Source organism: Capsella rubella, unplaced genomic scaffold (genome assembly GCF_000375325.1).
Source record: "Capsella rubella cultivar Monte Gargano unplaced genomic scaffold, Caprub1_0 scaffold_2, whole genome shotgun sequence".
NCBI classification, from domain to species: Eukaryota; Viridiplantae; Streptophyta; class Magnoliopsida; order Brassicales; family Brassicaceae; genus Capsella; species Capsella rubella.
Genome location: NW_006238922.1, coordinates 13,964,234 through 13,983,642, shown reverse-complemented (window position 1 = coordinate 13,983,642; position 19,409 = coordinate 13,964,234). Strand labels below are relative to the sequence as shown.

The following is a 19,409-nucleotide window of genomic DNA, read 5'->3' as shown; positions in this document are numbered from 1 at the left end:
AAGCCAGATTCAGATCCAAATCGCCAACGCGCACTGGAAAAGCTGCCCCTTGTTGCATATTACTCATCTTCTTCGACATCTCTGATCCAAGGTGGTGCGTCCGATCATCTGTTTGGGCTTGCAAAGATGGTCAGTGACATGATCTCTCGTTTCTCCTTAGATATCTACCTCTGAGTGTTTGTTCCTCATTGCATGAAAATTCTGTATTCCTTAAGATTCATTCCCTAAATCGAACGCGGTGTATGCATGCTCTTATTGAGATATCTCTAAATGCGTGTTTTTCTACTATGGTGTTGCAGTCGATCAATGCTATTTTGTTGTTTTCTCTTGGGCACTACTAACTTTAAGTTTATGCTTTCTTTTGACAGCCTCTGAGGCTTGAAATCAAGGTAAGGCAATGCAGTCTCCCTGCTATGTTCTGCGGATTTGAATTTGTTTTTTTGTGAGTGACGACACTCTTTTATCTTTTCATCAGCGGAAATTCGCTCAAAGATCAGAAAGAGTCAAATCTGTTGATCTCCATCCAACTGAGCCATGGTAATTCTAGCGCATCCCTCATTGCTATACATCATTCTTTGTTTATATTGCTCAAGCAAACATTTTTTGGTTCTAGGATCCTGGCAAGTTTGTATTCCGGAACTGTGTGCATATGGAATTATCAGACACAGGTTTGTATCATCTGTTGCTTTTATCTTACTTGCTAGATAGCTATTCTTCCTCATTCTTCACTCTCTCCTCCTTCTCTATTATGTGTTAACCCAAAATCACCATATGCCTTTGCAGACGATGGTTAAATCTTTCGACGTCACTGAATTGCCGGGTATGATATCCACCATCTCCTTGTTTCTGGTTCGTCTTATGTTTCCCCACATCCTTCTGTGGCCCTTCTTATCTTAAGCTGTTGTGCAGTTCGGTCTGCTAAGTTCATTGTACGGAAGCAGTGGGTTGTAGCTGGAGCTGATGACATGTTTATTCGTGTCTACAACTACAACACTATGGATAAGATCAAAGTATTTGAGGCTCATGCTGATTACATTAGGTGCGTTGCTGTTCATCCTACCCTTCCCTATGTGTTATCATCATCTGATGATATGCTCATCAAGCTCTGGGACTGGGAAAAGGGTTGGCTTTGCACTCAGATTTTCGAAGGGCATTCCCATTATGTTATGCAAGTGACTTTCAATCCAAAAGACACCAATACTTTTGCTAGTGCATCCCTTGACCGTACCATCAAAGTGAGATTACTCACATGTTGTTTGTTTCATTTTATGAGAAGCTACGCATCTTTTCCTATATTTACGTACATCTTTTCTTACCTAGATATGGAATCTTGGTTCTCCAGATCCAAATTTTACTTTGGATGCACATATGAAAGGCGTTAACTGTGTAGACTACTTTACTGGTGGGGATAAACCATACCTAATCACTGGTTCTGATGATCATACTGCTAAGGTCTGTGATTAGCTGTCTTGCTTCTTTGCAAGTTGTTTGCTACATATGTGTGCTTGTATGTATCTCCATTTGTATTGTTTGTATATAGGTTCGTGCAGGGGTTTCTATTATTGTTCATAACTTTCTTCTGGAAGCAGGTGTGGGATTACCAAACGAAGAGTTGCGTTCAGACACTTGAAGGTCATACACACAATGTTTCTGCAGTATCTTTCCATCCAGAGCTCCCAATTATTATTACAGGATCTGAGGATGGAACTGTTCGCATATGGCATGCCACCACTTACAGGTAACTGTATTATGTCTGTACTGGAGCTACTATTGGTTTGGTCTTTACAAATTTCCTTCAATATTTTTCCTCCAACAATCTTACTTTATACTTGACATCTAGGCTTGAGAATACTTTGAATTATGGCCTTGAGAGGGTTTGGGCTATTGGACACATTAAAGGTTCACGCCGGTAAGTTTCTCAACTTTTACTATGGCAAAATTTATTTCCTACTAAAGGTAAATTTATCTTCACATAATTATTTCTTTGTGTGAATTTATGTTTCCTACATAATTCACGAAACGGCAATACTTTTATCTTTTTTCAGGGTTGTAATTGGTTATGATGAAGGATCCATAATGGTGAAACTTGGCCGTGAAATACCAGTGGCTAGTATGGATACCAGCGGGAAAATTATATGGGCTAAACACAATGAGATACATACTGTAAACATCAAGAGCGTAGCCGCAGATGAGGTTTGGGGTTTAAATGATGTAACACTATTACTTCTTCTTTTTTTCTTTGAAAATAATCTCATGCTTGGCAATGTTTATTTTCTGATTCTGAACCTACTTAGGTCACTGATGGTGAGAGACTTCCTTTAGCTGTTAAAGAGCTAGGGACCTGCGATCTATATCCTCAAGTAAGTAACATCCTTCTGATTGTATAAATTTCCACTCCCTTTATATAATGAAGGAAAATTGGTTTCACTGGCTTGTCATTCCTACCATTGTTGAAGATTTAATGGATATGTAGTGTTAACGTTTTTCTTTAATTTCTGTTGCTAGATAATTGGTTTCTGGGCAGTTTGACAGATAACTGGTTTTAGTAAGAAATACTCCCTTAATCATTCATTAATTTTGTAACTTTTTGCTTTTCAGAGCTTGAAGCACAACCCTAATGGTAGGTTTGTGGTTGTTTGTGGAGATGGTGAGTATATCATCTACACTGCCTTGGCGTGGCGAAATAGGTCATTTGGCTCTGCGCTGGAATTTGTTTGGTCATCTGATGGGGAGCATGCTGTCAGGGAAAGCTCAACAAAGATCAAGATCTTCAGCAAGAATTTTCAGGTTTGTAATTCCTTTTGGCACATTCCTTTTGCCACTTATTAACTTAAAGCTTTTGCTTTTTGTTTCTGATTCTGTTATCTGAATTACACTAACTTGTACTGACAGCCTTAATAATATGCAGGAAAAGAAGACTGTGAGACCTACTTTCTCAGCAGAGCGCATTTTTGGTGGGACGTTATTGGCAATGTGCTCAAGTGATTTTACCTGCTTCTATGATTGGGCAGAATGTCGGTTGATTAGGCGAATAGATGTTACTGTCAAAGTAAGTGTTTATATACCAGAAGTAGCTCTATTAGTTTCTACAGAAGAATGGTTCATAGGTTACGGTTTTAGTAATATTTTCATTGGGGAAATGCAAAAGAGTTCCTTATCTGGACTTTAAATTGCAAAAACAGAATACTTCCCTTTTCTTGCAACACTTTCTCTTATGCACATCTAATGTTTTAGTTTATTGAATGTTTCAGAATCTGTATTGGGCAGACAGTGGTGATCTCGTTGCAATTGCCAGTGATTCATCATTCTACATCCTTAAGTTCAATGTGAGGATTTTTTTTTTTAACGTCTCATATAAAGTTTCTTAGTTTATTTCCTTGTAAGGTACTGTTTGATACATGGTTTTAAGCTGTTTTTTTTACTGTTCTTCTTTAGCGCGACATTGTTTCCTCTTGTTTTGATGGCGGTAAACAAATTGATGAGGAAGGCATTGAAGACGCATTTGAGCTTCTCAATGAAACCAATGAGCGTGTTCGGACTGGCTTATGGGTTGGAGATTGTTTTATCTATACCAATTCTTCTTGGAGGCTTAACTACTGTGTTGGTGGTGAGGTAGGCTCATTTCTAGGTTTTTGTGAAGAACCCTTCTTTTTTTTTTTTTTTGTAAATGAAATTCATTACTCCTCTTGTTTACAGGTAACAACAATGTACCATCTGGACCGTCCTATGTACTTGTTGGGCTATCTCGCTAATCAAAGCCGGGTTTATTTGGTTGACAAAGAGTTCAAGTAAGCAGATTGTTATTATTCCTAACAATGTTTTGTAATTTTCTGACTTCTGTGTCCTCTTTATTGTTTGCAGCGTCATTGGTTACACTTTACTTTTAAGTTTGATCGAGTACAAGACACTTGTGATGCGTGGAGATTTGGAACAGGCTAATGAAATCTTACCTTCAATTCCTAAGGAGCATCATAATAGGTATGAGAGTGTGTTTTCTCGCACATTATGGTTATAGCTGGATAATGATGTTAGTGAATGCATCCAAGGTCAGGCAATGGTTTTAAATTGTTTTCTTAAATTCACAAATTCCTAATTCTCTGATTCTCAACTTCAAAAACCTGCTCCTGTTGTCAGCGTGGCACACTTTTTGGAATCACGTGGTATGATAGAAGATGCTCTAGAAGTAGCTACTGACCCTGATTACAGATTTGAGTTGGCGATACAGCTCGGTAGATTGGCAGTCGCAAAGGTTAGTCTGTAGGTTTTACCATATGAGAAGCTTTATTTCCATGAATCACCTAAATGTTGTTACTCAATTTTAAAAATTTTACAGGACATTGCTGTAGAGGCACAAAATGAGTCTAAATGGAAGCAACTTGGAGAATTAGCTATGTCCACTGGGAAGGTGACTGAAATTAATGTTCTAGGATTAGTGTTCTAGGATTCATACAAACGTAGAAGCTAATATGTGTTTTTCATTCACTTTCCTTGCTATACTTGGATTACTTAGTTGGGTATGGCTGAGGAATGCATGAGGCATGCAATGGATTTGAGTGGTCTGTTGCTGCTTTATTCTTCATTGGGAGATGCAGATGGATTGATGAAGCTGGCAGCACTTGCTAAAGAGCAAGGAAAGAACAATGTTGCTTTTCTTTGCTTGTTCATGTTGGGTCAAGTAGAAGACTGCCTGCATCTGTTGGTGAAAAGGTACATTGTTACTGTTTCCTACATCGGGATTAACAGTTGTTTACATTACATCTGTGCTGATATTTATTCTGGTTACAGTAATCGGATACCTGAAGCCGCTATGATGGCACGATCATACCTTCCAAGCAATGTCTCCGAAATAGTTTCATTGTGGAGAAACGATTTGACCAAGGTTAGTGGTAGACACTTCCGATGCACCTTCTGACTAAATTTCAAACCTTACCTTTTGAGATACCCGTAGTTTTTTGTTGATCCTGTTCAATCTGTATATAGATTAGTCCAAAGGCTGCTGAATCTCTGGCTGATCCTGAAGAGTATCCTAATCTTTTTGAGGACTGGCAAGTCGCCCTGTCCCTTGAAAGTAGAGCTGCAGAGACTAGGTATCTTCCAAACTTCGTTACGGAGGTTGTTAAGCACTTAATTATTTAGAGTCATGTGTTTACTTTTAGTTTGAATTTATACTCCCATATAAACATAACTCCGAAACTCAAATATTGATTTCATTACCATGCCAATTTGAACGTGTCAGGATCCTCAAAAACAAAATCAAAATTTTTGCTGACTTGTCATCTTTCAGGGGCGTCCATCCTCCTGCTGGGCATTACTGTAATTTTGCAGACAGAGATCGTACAACTTTGGTGGAAGCTTTTAGAATTATGCAAATAGAGGAAGAGGGGCGACTAGAACAAGGGGATGTTCTCAACGAGGTATGTGTAGTGTACATTACATTGCATTGAAGGGGATTGTCTTTTACTCCATATGTTCAATCCAATTGCTAGATTTCGAGGTTTGTTGGCCATAATCCACTTTGGTTGGATCATTAGATTTTACAGTTGCTGCTTCATATGCTTTGGACTGCCTTTTTGTTAACAGGTTGAGGAAGAGGGGGAAGAGGAGGAGGGTCATCAGGAAGAGAGTAGTGATGGGATGCAACAGAATGTGGAAGAAGAGGCTGTGGTGATAGACACTGACTCTACGGATGGGGCTGTGCTAGTTAATGGGAACGAGTCTGAAGAACAGTGGGGTAAGATTAGTGAAGGAACCCCATAAGTCGTATTATAGCATTTGTGGTTTGTTTTTTGATTCTAAGATTCGGATGCACCAAAGCATGTGAGTAATTCTATTCTTAGGTCGTTTGGTTCCCTTGCATATGCAAACATGACAATTATATATCGTAGGGCTTCTGTTTGCATCTGCACATCATGTTTCCTCATCTGTCTGTCTCCCATCTTCTCTTTATAGATCATCTTAATTTTTTTTTTTTGTATGCTGCATTTCTTTAAGTAGTGGGTTTTCAGTTCCATTTACTTATATCAATCTATGGATTAATAAGAAACTTTTGTTGTTGTACAGTTCTAACACCACCACAGGAGTAGGGTTGGCGAAAACATACGTATATTTTTGGCTTTGAAACTTGATACATTCAACAGAGAAATGAGGGAAGAGAGAGAGAGAGAGATTAGTTGGCATTGTTGAAACTGATCTGTTATCTGCTTCCGCTTTGTACTTTAAATACAGCTATATATAAAACAAGATGGTAATATGGGTTTTGGGACTCTCTTATATTATTATTATTACGCCTTAACTGAGATGAGAGATTTCAGCTTCAGCAAGAGAATAATTTTGCCAACTGAAATGATCTCGAAACAACTTGTCTATAAGCGATGATAGATGATACTTCCGACCCAAACGTATATATGTTGCATTCTTCCACTGTCTTGGCTTCACTTTCCGGTCGCCAACACCATCACTATCATCATTTTGCCTCTACCCATTTTTCTTGGAAATAAGTTTTAATTATATTGTTGTTGCTTCAATGGCAACTATATATATAATAGGTTTAACGAGTCCATTAGCTAGCTACACTTTTTTTTTTGCTAAACTGCAAATATCATAAATATGAAAGTTTGGTTTTACAACCTTTTACATTTGTTTCCTTGGCAAAAAATTAAAACAAGGAAGACAAAAACATTAGATAAAACTCAGGTGTTGGAACCTATCTTATCCAAAGAGCCATCAGATTCTTGAAGAGTTTCCTGGATCTGCGGGCAGTGATTGCGTTCTTTATCTCACGATCTATGTTCTTAAAGATCACCGAAGGCGGGACGGAGACTTGATTATGATGCAGGTTGTTTCTTTGTTTCCAGATTGCATACACCACAGCTTGAGCCACCAGCTTCTTGAGGGTAGTAGGGGAGGAGTTGCTTCTCGTCTTGGTCCAATCGTTGAGCTCGGCCCAGGAGTTGAAGGAGAGTTGAGGGCTGTTCAGTCTTGCACCAACATGATGCCATAGGAACAAGGCGAAGTCACAAGATAAGAATAAGTGGCTTCTACTCTCGAGCTGCACCGAGCAGAGATCGCACGTTGGGTTTAAAGTCATTCCCCATCGAGACAATCTATCTTTTGTGGGAAGCCTATCCAGATTTGCCGCCCACATCGTGATCGCATTCCTAGGAATGCATCCTTTAAACCAGATGTTGTTGTGCCAGTCTACTTGATTTGCCCTTGGTCTAAGAGCAGACCAAGTTCTCGATGAAGAGAACCCCTCACAAATATGCTCCTCCACCACCCACCTATACGAATCCTTTACCGAAGATATGGCAGGGATTTCAATAGTGGTGAGGTAAACCTGAAGATTCATTGCGTTGTCCGTTCTAGGGTCTGCGAGAAGCCATCCTTCGATGTTACAAGCCTCGGCGACCTTAGCATTCAAAGGGATTCTCAAGCTTCTAGGGCCATCACTTCCAATGTATTTGATAAGAGGTCCATGAGGAGTCCAATTATCAAACCAGAAGCTTGCTAGTCTACCATCCCCTACATTGCACCTGATAAAGTTTACAGCAAGATCTCTCAATCTGAGAATGCATTTCCAGTTCCAAGTGTCTCTTTGTTTCTCCACTTGATTCCAGAAGCAAGTTCTGGGATTCCAATTGTGCAATTTATGCCATGCTACCCAAAGGGAGCCACTAGAAGAGAAGAGAAGCCAGATCATTCTGAGACAAAGAGTTCTGTTCAAAGTAGCATATCTCCTAAGCCCCAATCCTCCCTTATCTTTAGGTAGGCAAACTTGAGCCCAAGAAACCTTTGCCATCCCTCTATTATCAATCCTTCCTGACCACAGGAATCTGGAGCACAAAGATTCGATCTTCCTCAAACAACCCAAAGGGATAATAAAAGCTGATATCCAGAAGTTTACCAGACCCGAGATAACCGAGTTGATAAGCTGAACTCTACCCGCAAAAGATAAGGATTTTACAGCCCAGTCATTGAACCTCTTTGTAATCTTATCTAGCAGAGGAGCATATTCAGCGACTTTTAGCTTCCTACTCATCAATGGAAGCCCCAAATAGCGAATAGGAAGAACTCCCGTGCTGAAACCATAAATATCGATAGCATCAGTTTCAGCTTTGCTTAGACCCGCGTGAAATAACTCTGTTTTTTCTCTATTCATGTGAAGCCCTGACCATCCGGCAAAGTCATCAAGAGTCTCATGGATGCCGTGGAGGGAGGAAGATGACCCGTCAAAAAATATCATAACGTCGTCTGCAAACATCAAGTGAGAAATGTCCAACTCCTCAGTTTTAGGGTGATAAGAGATGTACCCAGAGGCATATCTGGAATGAAGAAGGCCAGTGAAAACTTCCATTGCCAAAACAAAAAGGTAGGGAGAGAGAGAGTCTCCTTGTCTTAGCCCTTGAGTGCTTTTAAAATAACCTCCATTTTGACCATTAACAGTGACTGAGAAGCTTGCAGTCGAAATACACTCAAAAATCCATCCCACAAAACGCTCAGGGATGTTTAGAGCCTTTAAAGTAGAAATGATGAAGTCCCATCTGATGGAATCAAAAGCTTTTCTAATATCCACCTTTAGCATAGCACGTGGCTCAATATCCTTCTTGTTGTATCCCTGAACAATCTCGGTAGCCAACAACACATTTTCTAACAATAGCCGGCCTGGCAGGAAGGCCGATTGAGCATGATTTATGGTGGAGGGCAGGATCGTTTTTAGCCGGTCCGCTAGAATCTTAGATATCACTTTATACACTGTGTTCAGGCAAGAGATTGGTCTGAAATCCGTAACCTTAGAGGCGTTTGGGATCTTGGGGATTAGAACCAGATTAGTGGCATTCCATTGTTATAAAATCTGTCCCGACTTGAAAAACTCCATAACCGCCTCAGTTACCTCTCCCCCAATTATGGGCCAGCAACTACAAAAGAATTCAGGGGTGAATCCATCTGGTCCGCTTGCTTTATTCCTAGGAAGAGAGAAGAAAGCTTCACGAATAACCTCAGGGGAGATAGGGGCTTCCAAGATATCTCTCTGAGTACAGGAACATCTGAACTTTAATATGTTGGAGATATCTTCCTGAATAAAAAGAGGGTGATCTTGAGGCTGAGCCAAAGTGCTCTTGAAAAATTCCACACAATGATTGTGAATAGCCTGTTGAGTATCAATTCTCTCACCATTACTCATAAGATAGTGTATGTGATTGATAGCCTGCCTAGCAGAAGCCATTTTGTGGAAATAAGCTGAGTTCATGTCCCCTTCTCCCAGCCAAGTAATTCTGGACCTCTGGAAAAAGAAACTTTCCTCAGCAGCAGAGAGGATTTGCCATTGTCTTTGCATCTCCAACTCATGCTCAGCATTTGCAGGAGAGGGAGATAGCAGGGTTGAGTTCTGAGCGGAGGTAAGCCTGAGATGAGCCTCTTTAGTTCTTTTCTCTATGTCTGAATAGTTCTCTTTGCTAAAATCTCTGATGACTTTTTTCAAGGCTTTTAGTTTCCAAGAGACTCTAAGCATTGCAGACCCAACAATATTGAAAAAGAACCAGTGCTGACCAATGAGTGGGAAAAAATCCAAATTCTTCAAGAGAAAATTGTAGAATCTGAATGGTTTCTTACGTCTTGGAGAAGAGGAGTCAAGAGTTACTTCACAGCTGGCATGATCAGAGAAGTCAGGATCCCCAAAAAATCCCAAAGAAGATGGGAACAGTGAAGACCATTTGTCATTTACTAGAATATGATCTAGTTTCTTGGCCACAGGAGCCCTCTTATGTTTATTCCACCAGGTGAAGGTGTTACCTCTGTAGTTTAAGTCCACCAGTCCAGCCTGAAGGAGAGTATCTTGGAAGAGACGGGTGGGTCTGTCCACATTAGGACTAACAACTGAGGAGTACTCTGAAGGGTGCAAAATTTGATTAAAATCCCCTAGAACGATCCATGCTTTGTCTGAAATATGAGGTCCAGCAGAGAACCGGATAAGCTCTTCCCATAGTACCTGACGAGCAGCATCATCATTAGCTGCATAAATGGTGGAAATGATGACAGCTTCAGCACAATCTGGAAAACAAACTTCACAACTGATCATCTGCAGAGACTTGGAGAGGACTTGGACTTTCACACTAGAGTGCCAGAGAATCCAAATTTTACCAAGGTCAGAGAAGTTGTAATTATTATCGAAAGACCAACCAGGCACCATGGTGTTAAGGAACTTCTGCTGCTTAGGTTGCTTCACATGTGTCTCCACGAGACTCCCAAAAAGTGATTGGTGGCTATTATGCCATTTTTTAAAACCACGCCGGTGAGAAGAAGAGTTAAGACCGCGCGTGTTCCAACAAAAAATTTCCGTATACATAAAAGATTATTTGGATTTGGGGCCTTTGCCCCTCGCACTTCGTTGTTGTCGTTGTGACAACACTTCCGTGAACCTCGCTTCATCTTCCAAGTCACTATAATCATCTTCAGAGTGATCAGAAGGAATATCAGAAGAATCAGATTCTTGCTCTGAAGATGAAGAAGTAGTAACAGGGCCCTTCTGGATAGCTTTTTCTTTTACCTTGTGACCCGAACTGGAAGCAAGCTTCCCACGCTTTTGGTCCAAAGGATCAATGGTTAAAGGCTGAGCAGGGGTAGAAGGAGTGATCAGGGGGATAGCTTTCTTCTTTGAGCCAACAACAACCCATTCACCTTCCTTTGGAACAGGTTTTGGTGTTTTAGACCGACGCCTGCGATGCTTAGTCTTATCTTTCTGAGGGGGAGCTTTAAGACGCGGACATGCATCCGAGGAGTGTGAGGTGGAGCTACAGTCCTTACACTTGATAGGGGCCGAGTTACATCTTCTCAAGCTATGTCCCACTTCTTTGCAATGGGCACAAATAGGGGGCATCCAAGGACTTGATACTTCGACTCTGCAAATATCACCGGAGCTGAATTGCGCATTTACTGCTTCTGGTAATGGCTTCCGCGGGTCGATGATGGTGAAGACCTTGGCCACTTCCAAGTTTCTCTTGCTCATGGTATCCGGATGGAGGTAAAGTGGATGACCAACGAGACTTGCAATCCTCGCGAGAGCATCATCATTAAAGAACTGTAAAGGGACTTTACGCAGCTCGAGCCAAATGGGGGCGGAGGAAAGCTCAGGTTTAGTTGGAGTAAGACCTGGCTCCCAATTAGCTACGAACATGGTCTGTCCTTCGATTTGCCACAGACGCTGATTGAGAACCCGGTTTCGAGTTTGGACATTTGGAATTCGAAAAAGGAAAGAATTTCCTTCCATCTTGGATACAGAGATATCTTTAAACTGTTTGCTCCAAATGCCATTAACTATTGTGTGAATCGTTCCTTGAGCCGGCGGATCCGAGTAGAATTGCCCAAGGATGAAAGATTCCCACGATTTCTTATGTTTTTCGATGATAGAATCAGGAATCTGAACACACGATTCGCCCGATGGGAGAGTAAAGGCCGTTCCTGATTTCTGAAGTCTCTTGGAGTTACCTTTGAACAGAGCACACCAATTTTCCACCTCTGTTGACGAAGAGGCCACTGATACTTCTGGGTTCACCGCAGCAACCTCAACGGGTGCGGTTTGCGCAGGGACTGGAGAGGGATTCGGTACCTTTGAGGGGATCGAATCAACCTGAGTTGAGGTAGATGGAGACAAACCAGAAGCTGCAGCAGCTACAGGAGTCTCAACATTCTGACCTAAAACTTCCGGACCTTGGCCAGGTCGCGAAATTGATTTTTGGGGAGTGACCGAGCTGGTTTGGGGGACCGCTCCAAGAACACTTTTGGCTGGAGAAGACTCGACAACCACTGGCGAGGAAGGGATCTGGGGAGATCCAGACCGAGAGACAGAAACGGGGGAGGGGGAGAGGCCCTTAGGAGAGGAAGAGGGGGCTCCTGAGGGGGATTTGCGGAGGCGCTTTTGCTTCCCCATGAGGAGGGGAGGGCCTGAAGATTCAGAATCAAGGAGGAGCCGGCGCCGTTGAAGACGCCGGAGATGAGCTGAGGAGCGAACCACCTTTGTCGCCTTTATCGCCTTTTCCTGGAGAGTTTTTTAGTACGGTCGTCAGCTAGCTACACTTGTTACATGCAAATGTGGAAGTTCACTCCTTTCAGAAACACATTTTAATTTTATTTTATCTTTGAACCCCAAGCTTAAAATTTTCTTTCAACAAAAATATATTTACAAATGTATCTTATAATTGAAAAAGTTAAAAGAAACCACTGAATTCAACATTTAAAACTTGGGTAATGTTGACAGAAAGAAAAGAAAAAAAAGAACTAATCCATTACCCATTTAACTCTGGCAAGGGAAAAGAGAAAAGTGTGTATTTTTTGACTTGGATATTCCCAAAAATTTGTCTCCGTTGTAGACTGACTCGCGGAAAGATACATAGAAAAAAAAAAGAATGGCATCATTCAATTCATCAGATTCGATCGGATCAAACGTAACACACAGTTTTTTAAAAAAGCCTGCGCTGCTGCTGCTGCGGACATATTTCATGAGTCCATAGATAGACCCAAAACCAGTCCAGGAAGGTTTCTCTCTCTCTCTCTCTTTGCGGATCTCTCATGAAACCCTGATTGGATTGGATTGGATTGGATTGGATTGGATTGGATTGAGTGACTCTTTCTCTCTCTCGAGAGAGAGAGTGGTTTCGTCAATTCTTAGGTGGCTTTCTCGCTCATTCGTTTTCCACTGATTTCTCTCTTCTATATCTTTCCTCTTTAGGGTTGGTTTTTTGGTTTGCCTCTCCGAATCTGCGGGTCCAGGTCTCTTATGGCCCCAGATGTCGTTGAAGATCCCGACTATGACAGTGATCCCGAGGAATTGAACCGCTCCTTGGCAACACGGAGGCGACAAGCTAGCGATGATGAGGATGACAACCTCGCCGGAAACCTTACTCATTCCGATGACCAGACTGGTATTCTGGACTCTGATATCGACGACCACGCCCTGCCAGAGGATGACCACGATTCTGAAGATCTTGAGGAACAAAAGAAGAAGGAACCTTTCGCAGTGCCTACTGCTGGTGCCTTTTATATGCATGATGACAGATTTCAGCCATTGGATACCGCCTCTAATAGGTTAACTCATGCATGAATCTCTTTCTCTTTAGCACACAAGTTACATGCTAATGCCAACTGATATAGATTTTGCTTTTCTTTGTCTAGGCGAATGCGTGGTGGCAGGAGGCTCTGGCAATCCAGAGATGAAAGAAAGTGGGGACATGACAAATACGAGCAAGTCAATACACACGAAAAACAATATGATGTACTCATCGTCTTAGTTCCTCTCTCTCCCTCCTCTTTTCCTCTGTATTTTTCAAACATGTCAAAGTTTTATCAAACACCTTTTCTTTTTTAAACACCAAAGCTGATTGGTTAAACTTTGTGAACATAGCGGAGGACTTCGAGAGGCCGAGTCAGAGGTCGTGGTCAGGGTAGGGGCCAGGAGCGTGGATATTCTCGAGGGACCAATTCTAAAGCACTTACTGGCAATGGACACCATAATCAGTTTCCTAAAGCTGTCACTAGAGATAGAGGTCCCAAAAGATATGAGGTTGCTTTGAGAAATGGCAATCAATCACCTTCTGTGCAAACCAAACTGTGAGTCCTTCAATTTTTTTTGTTTCCTCTCTAGTCAACACATGGAGGCCCGTTCTCTGACTTTAGTGTCTCGTTACTAAATCTTTAGGTCCCAAAATTCTTTTGTGAAAGTGTCACATGCCAGTTCAGGGCGTCCACCAACAGAAACATCTAGCTTAGAGACTGAAGCCACCCAAGCCAAAAAGAATGTATTAGCTTCTAGTTTAAACTCAGCTTCTCCTCCATTTTATCCTTCAGGATCCTCCAATAACTTGGCACGAAAGGATTTACAATCTGGCATTGGTAGACTGCACATTGATCAAAACCCTACGCCGTCTGGAAAGAAGTTTGGGAATACAAAATCCAGCTCTTCGTGGGTGTGCACTACTCAACCTTCTCAGATTACAAGCCATGGTAGAGATGCACCTCCTCCTGGGAAAATGCTTTACCAGCAATCTCCTAATCAAGGTGGCAAAGTTTCTTCACTGATGCACATCCAGGGAATGCCAAAAGAGACTGACCAAAGATGTACTCAACCTCCTGGTCAGGCTTTTGATCAACATTCTGCTGTTAACAGTTTGCTACCTTCTTCTCCACCAAAACCCGGCTCATCAGAAAAACAGTATATTTCTGGTGAAATAGAGTCAGCCGCAGAAACAGGTTCTTTGGTTGGCAAGGGGAAAGGGTCATTCCAGCCTAATGGAAGAGGATCTTTTATATATGGAGGGACACAGTTTATTAGGCCTGCTGGGAGCATGGCAGCTGGTCATGGCAATCCAAATTTTCCCGCATTTCTGCCTGGTAAGTTGTTCTTGAATACACTGTTCATTTTACATTCTAGTAGTCGTAAATTATTTTTCGGAATCAATTCATGCATGCCAATGAAATACAAAGTTAATTATGCTTTGCCACTTTGCCTGGTTGCCCATGTCTAGGGCGGGTTGAGATCAACGCCTTCTGTATGTACTAATGCTCATATCCATGCCTGACCATTGTAAAATTTTATGTTCATAATATTATTTTTTTTTCATTTTCATGTTCAGTTATGCAATTCGGTGTTCAGCATGGTAGGCTTCCGACCTTTGGAATGGCTCTTCCAGGATATGTCCAACCAGAACATGGTATCGGAAATCCTGAGATGACATGGTATGCACTGCAGTCCTTCTTTTGTACTGTACAGTACAATACATGTGGATGTTAGGTCTGATTTTCCATAGCGATACTTGTTTTGGAATTGTATATTCGGTGCGTTCTATCTTAGTTGACTTCCTATGCTTTTATGATTTGAGAGGATTTACGTCTAATTAGTCTTTGGCTGGCCCAAGTAGAACCAGAATTATTGATTTCGCTCGTCTGCTTTTTGTTGTTTGTTTGATTGTCCTAGCTCTCTTATCTATAGTAGTACCTCATTACTGCTATTATTTGCTTATATTATTGACAGGCTACCAATTTTGCCTGGCCCCGGAGCATTAGGAGGTTCATATTATCCACCTTATGCTGCTACTGATGGTTCTTACCAAGCACACACACCGGGGTTACCTTCCTCTGCTGGATCCTCCAGGTTTATAAAATAGTTCTCTTCATAACCTGTCACTTCCATATGCTTTATGTGTGGACTCTTAGCTTTACCTTGTAGGAAGAGTAGTATAGGAATGTAGCTTCACTTAAAGCAACCGTTGTGATTTCTCTTTTTCTATACCCACTTTAAAAATGTTTGTTACCAATTAGATTTACATGTCTGATATTTTTTGGTAAGTAGCGTATCTACTATGTACACACAGAAACATGTAGCAATTCATTAACAAGGCTCAGTTTCTTGGTTGGGCACTCCTGAAACCATGTCAATTTGTAATGATTATGAGTTTTTACTAAAGCATTTAATTTGGGCTTACTTACCCAAGTACTATATTTTCTGGCAGCCAAGAGACCAGTTCTGATAACCCTAATGATGAAGAACCCATGGAGGGACCTGGTAAGTTGTTTCCGTGCCATTTTGGGCTGAGACCAGTGCTTTGACATCAGTTGTTTGCAGTATATTGTTTAGTAGGAGGAAGCTACTATAGTTAGTTTTATGAGGAAATATGGAAGATTAGTTTCTCTGATGTGATTGGTACCTAGAGAAAAAAATATGTTCGATATGGTTTTCAAGTACTATTTACGGAAGTAATAACTCTTGCCAACCAAACAGGGTCGTTATCATGGATTAAAAAGAATTTTTGTTGTGTTTTGGGGAATTAGAAATTCGAACTGCTGCATTTTGACCAAATCAAAGAGAGTAGCAATTGCTAGGAGATTGATCGTTCTAGGTTTCTTGATGTAGAGGTTACAAACAATGGAAATTCACAACCACCGAATGGCAACCCAAACAAGCAGCCTCGCAGGTGAGTTTTGAAACTATCTCTCAGTTGAAGTGTTTTTTTTTTCCAGTTGATCTTACTTTTGATATGGAAGAACCTGGAAGTAGTATGGAGATGAGAACGTATTTAGAGGAGTAGCATATGTTGTGAAAGAGAAAGGTTAATCAATATATTAGAATAGTAACATGCACATGTTGACGGGGATGCAGATACTCGGAGATGAGCTTTAGCAAGTGAGTGCAAAGGGAGATCCTCTTGTTTGAATAAGTGGAGAAAGGAGGTGCGAGAGAAGCTCCTTTGTTGCGTGCTTTCTCACTTTGAGCTGCAATTGTTGCCTATCGTATTAGGTACGCACGCAATTATAAGTTACCACCACTAACACAAATTCAAGAGAGTTGAAGTTTGTAGTTAAAGAAGTGTAATGTGGAAAGGAAAGAAAAACATAATAGATATTGAGAATAAGAGATATATCAAAGAGTTGTTGATATGGATTTTGGACATTGTCTGTTGTTTTCAGGAGGTTGTTGTGCAATTATAAAGAGAGTTAATGTGAGAGCTTGAGCTGTGGGCATCGTTCATCTGTAACTTATTATTTTTTTGTCCTTTGGTGTTCTTTATTTATTTTATAATTGATAATTTGTAATGTTGTTGATATGTGTTAATGGTTTTGGTCTTTCAACTTTATCAAGCAAGGTTTGTATCTGTGCCCTATTTTGAGTTTTTGTTAATGAACTAAATTTAGGTATCACAATAAAACCCAATTAGTCAATTACTGAATTGTCAGTTTCATTTAGCATAAAAAGGTCAAATTAGCAACAAGAGGTGTGGTCTGGTCCGACTAAAGACTAAAACTAAAAAAGACAGTAGAATGAAGGGATTGACATTTTTCTTGCGTAATCTTAAAAGCGTCGTCCCCGAAACCGAAAATGGTCGAGATCGGTAATAGCGTCTACTCACCGTCCGATCAGTCTCTCTCGCCCCACCCTCATCTCTGCATCACGGTCGGTTTCTTCTCTTGGCTCCACAAATTGATGGACACCAAAGTATGTAATTTGCAATTCTCAATCGAATTTGGTTTTGTATAATTTCAGATGGAGGAGGAGGGGAGCGAGCAGGTGGTTGTGGAAGATGACCTTCCAATCGAAGACGACGACCCTGATCTCGGTATTGACCTCGACGACGACTGTGATGGATTGCTTCAGATTGCAGCTAACAACACTCTCGAGACTGAAACTGGAATTGGATGCGATGCGCCTCCCACTAGACCTGCTCCAGCTCCTGGGATGGAGTTCGAGTCGTACGATGATGCGTACAGTTACTACAACTCGTACGCCCGCGAGCTCGGGTTCGCTATCCGTGTGAAATCCTCCTGGACAAAGCGTAACAGCAAGGAGAAACGTGGCGCTGTCTTGTGCTGCAACTGCCAAGGTTTCAAGATGGTTAAAGAAGCCAACAGCCGTAGGAAGGAGACCCGAACTGGTTGCCAGGCTATGATTCGCCTCAGATTGATTGATTCTGATCGATGGAAAGTTGATCAAGTCAAACTCGACCACAACCACTCCTTCGATCCTCAAAGAGCCCACAATTCCAAGTCTCACAAGAAGAACAAGTCATCCTCCTCTGCTTCTGCTTCTGCTTCTGCTTCTAGTTATTCTAATACACAACCTCAACCTCCTCCTCTCCATGTCCAAGTCCGCACTATCAAATTGTATCGCGTTGTTGACACTCCCCCGCCTCATGGCTCTTCCACCTCCGCCGGCCATCCTTTCCACTCTTCTAGGCCTTTGGACCTCCCAGGAGGTGGTTTTAGGCACTTGCAGGATTTCTTCTTCCACTTTCAGCTTACCAACCCCAACTTTCTTTACCTCATGGATCTTACCGATGACGGCTCTCTCAGGACCGTCTTCTGGATTGACGCTCGAGCTAGGGCTGCCTACTCTCACTTTGGCGACGTTGTCTTCTTTGACACCACTTGTTTATCAAACTCCTACAAGCTTCCCCTTATCGCTTTCGTTGGTATCGACCACCATGGCGATTCCATCTTACTCGGCTGTGCTTTGCTTCCTGACCAGAGCTTTGACACCTACCTCTGGCTCTTCAGAGCGTGGCTCACGTGCATGCTAGGCCGCCCCCCACAGACCTTCATCACCCAACAGTGCAAGGCTATGCGGACTGCTGTCTCTCAAGTCTTCCCAAGGGCTCATCATCGTCTCAGCTTGACCCACGTCTTGCACAACATCTTTCAGAGCGTTGTCCAACTGCAACAAGATTCTGACTTGTTCCGTATGGTACTCAACAGAGTGGTCTACGGTTGTCTCAAGGTCGAAGAGTTTGAAACAGCTTGGGAAGAGATGATCATTAGGTTTGGGCTGACAGATCACGAGACCATCCGTTATGTGTTTCAAGATCGAGAACAATGGGCTCCAGTTTACCTCAAGGATACATTTTTAGCCGGGGCGCTGACTTTTCCATTGGGAGATGTGGCAGCCCCATTCATCTTCAGTGGCTACGTTCATGAGAACACATCCCTGAGAGAATTCCTTGAAGGGTACGAATCTTTTCTGGATGGAAAGTACACAAGACAAGCCTTGTGCGATTCAGAGTCCTCAAAGTTTATCCCCGAGCTCAAAACAACGCACCCCTACGAGTCTCAGATGGCAAATGTCTTCACAGTGGAGATATTTAGAAGGTTCCAAGACGAGGTCTCGGCAATGTCTTCATGTTTTGGAATAACGCAAGTCCACTCAAACGGCTCGGCCTCCTCGTACGTGGTGAAAGAGCGGGAAGGAGAGAAAGTGAGAGACTTTGAGGTCATCTACGAGACTAGTGCAGAAGCACAAGTACGTTGCTTCTGTGTTTGTGGTGGTTTCAGCTTCAATGGATACCAATGCAGACACGTCCTCCTAGTACTCAGCCACAACGGGTTGCAGGAAGTCCCGCCCCAGTATATACTGAGAAGATGGCGGAAGGACGTGAAACGTCTTTATGTGGCGGATTTTGGGTCAGGTCGCGTGGACATAATGAATCAGGATCAATGGTATGAGCATCTGCACAGAAAAGCGATGCAGGTTGTTGAACAAGGAATGAGATCGAAAGAGCATTGCAGAGTTGCCTGGGAAGCGTTAAAAGAGGGTAGGAATAGGGTTCAATTTGTGACTGAGAAGCCTTCTTAGATACTTACCACTCCACTGTCTTTGTTCGAGCTGGTTAGAATCTAATAATCATAGTTAGAGCGAATCTTCTTGTAGTAGAGATCCCAATGCTCCAAATGTAGTGTGTGGGTTATTTCACAGGTCCTTGGAAATATGACATTTTTAACGCCTTGTACGGATAATAACATCAAATGCTCCCATAATTGATTTGATGAGATAAAAGAAACTTGGTCTTTTCAATTTACTTTGTGTGGCCCAATAATTATATGAAAACTAAGCTGATTGTGGCCCAATGGGCAGCATAAGGAGTCAGTCCAAAAGG

The 19,409-nt window shown here is 41.9% G+C and overlaps 3 protein-coding genes across 6 annotated transcripts; all 3 read left to right on the top strand.

Annotated features, from left to right (window-relative positions):
- Window positions 1–8: 8 nt before the first annotated feature.
- LOC17895676 (coatomer subunit beta'-1) lies at window positions 9–6,296 on the top strand. 2 transcript variants are annotated; one of them, XM_006300639.2, is made up of 25 exons: window positions 9–129; window positions 369–389; window positions 476–537; window positions 614–668; window positions 784–820; window positions 910–1,235; window positions 1,321–1,452; window positions 1,590–1,738; window positions 1,841–1,909; window positions 2,046–2,193; window positions 2,295–2,360; window positions 2,599–2,787; window positions 2,909–3,049; window positions 3,252–3,326; window positions 3,436–3,612; window positions 3,697–3,788; window positions 3,862–3,978; window positions 4,135–4,249; window positions 4,334–4,405; window positions 4,511–4,707; window positions 4,786–4,879; window positions 4,981–5,087; window positions 5,285–5,414; window positions 5,581–5,731; window positions 6,061–6,296. In XM_006300639.2, the coding sequence occupies exons 1-25, from the start codon at window positions 127–129 to the stop codon at window positions 6,081–6,083; spliced, it is 2,748 nt and encodes a 915-aa protein (XP_006300701.2). In that variant the 5' UTR covers window positions 9–126; the 3' UTR covers window positions 6,084–6,296. The 2 variants fall into 2 exon arrangements, with proteins under 2 accessions (XP_006300701.2, XP_023642936.1); XM_023787168.1 differs by lacking the exons at window positions 9–129; window positions 369–389; window positions 476–537; window positions 614–668; window positions 784–820 and having other exon boundaries at window positions 966–1,039; window positions 1,122–1,235.
- Window positions 6,297–12,407: 6,111 nt separating this feature from the next.
- On the top strand, window positions 12,408–16,646 carry LOC17894323 (protein MLN51 homolog). 3 transcript variants are annotated; one of them, XR_002834935.1, is made up of 11 exons: window positions 12,408–12,528; window positions 12,722–13,077; window positions 13,165–13,264; window positions 13,394–13,599; window positions 13,688–14,379; window positions 14,622–14,724; window positions 15,020–15,139; window positions 15,498–15,550; window positions 15,899–15,959; window positions 16,145–16,282; window positions 16,453–16,646. XR_002834935.1 is itself a non-coding variant. In XM_023787071.1 (9 exons), the coding sequence occupies exons 1-9, from the start codon at window positions 12,770–12,772 to the stop codon at window positions 16,170–16,172; spliced, it is 1,671 nt and encodes a 556-aa protein (XP_023642839.1). In that variant the 5' UTR covers window positions 12,554–12,769; the 3' UTR covers window positions 16,173–16,435. The 3 variants fall into 3 exon arrangements, 1 of the variants encoding a protein (XP_023642839.1); XR_002834934.1 differs by lacking the exon at window positions 12,408–12,528 and having other exon boundaries at window positions 12,554–13,077; XM_023787071.1 differs by lacking the exons at window positions 12,408–12,528; window positions 16,453–16,646 and having other exon boundaries at window positions 12,554–13,077; window positions 16,145–16,435.
- A 134-nt stretch (window positions 16,647–16,780) lies between these two features.
- LOC17895769 (protein FAR1-RELATED SEQUENCE 8) lies at window positions 16,781–19,331 on the top strand. The gene is made up of 2 exons (XM_006300732.2): window positions 16,781–16,936; window positions 17,027–19,331. Exons 1-2 carry the CDS (start codon window positions 16,862–16,864, stop codon window positions 19,106–19,108), a joined length of 2,157 nt encoding a protein of 718 aa, XP_006300794.1. The 5' UTR covers window positions 16,781–16,861; the 3' UTR covers window positions 19,109–19,331.
- Window positions 19,332–19,409: the final 78 nt, after the last annotated feature.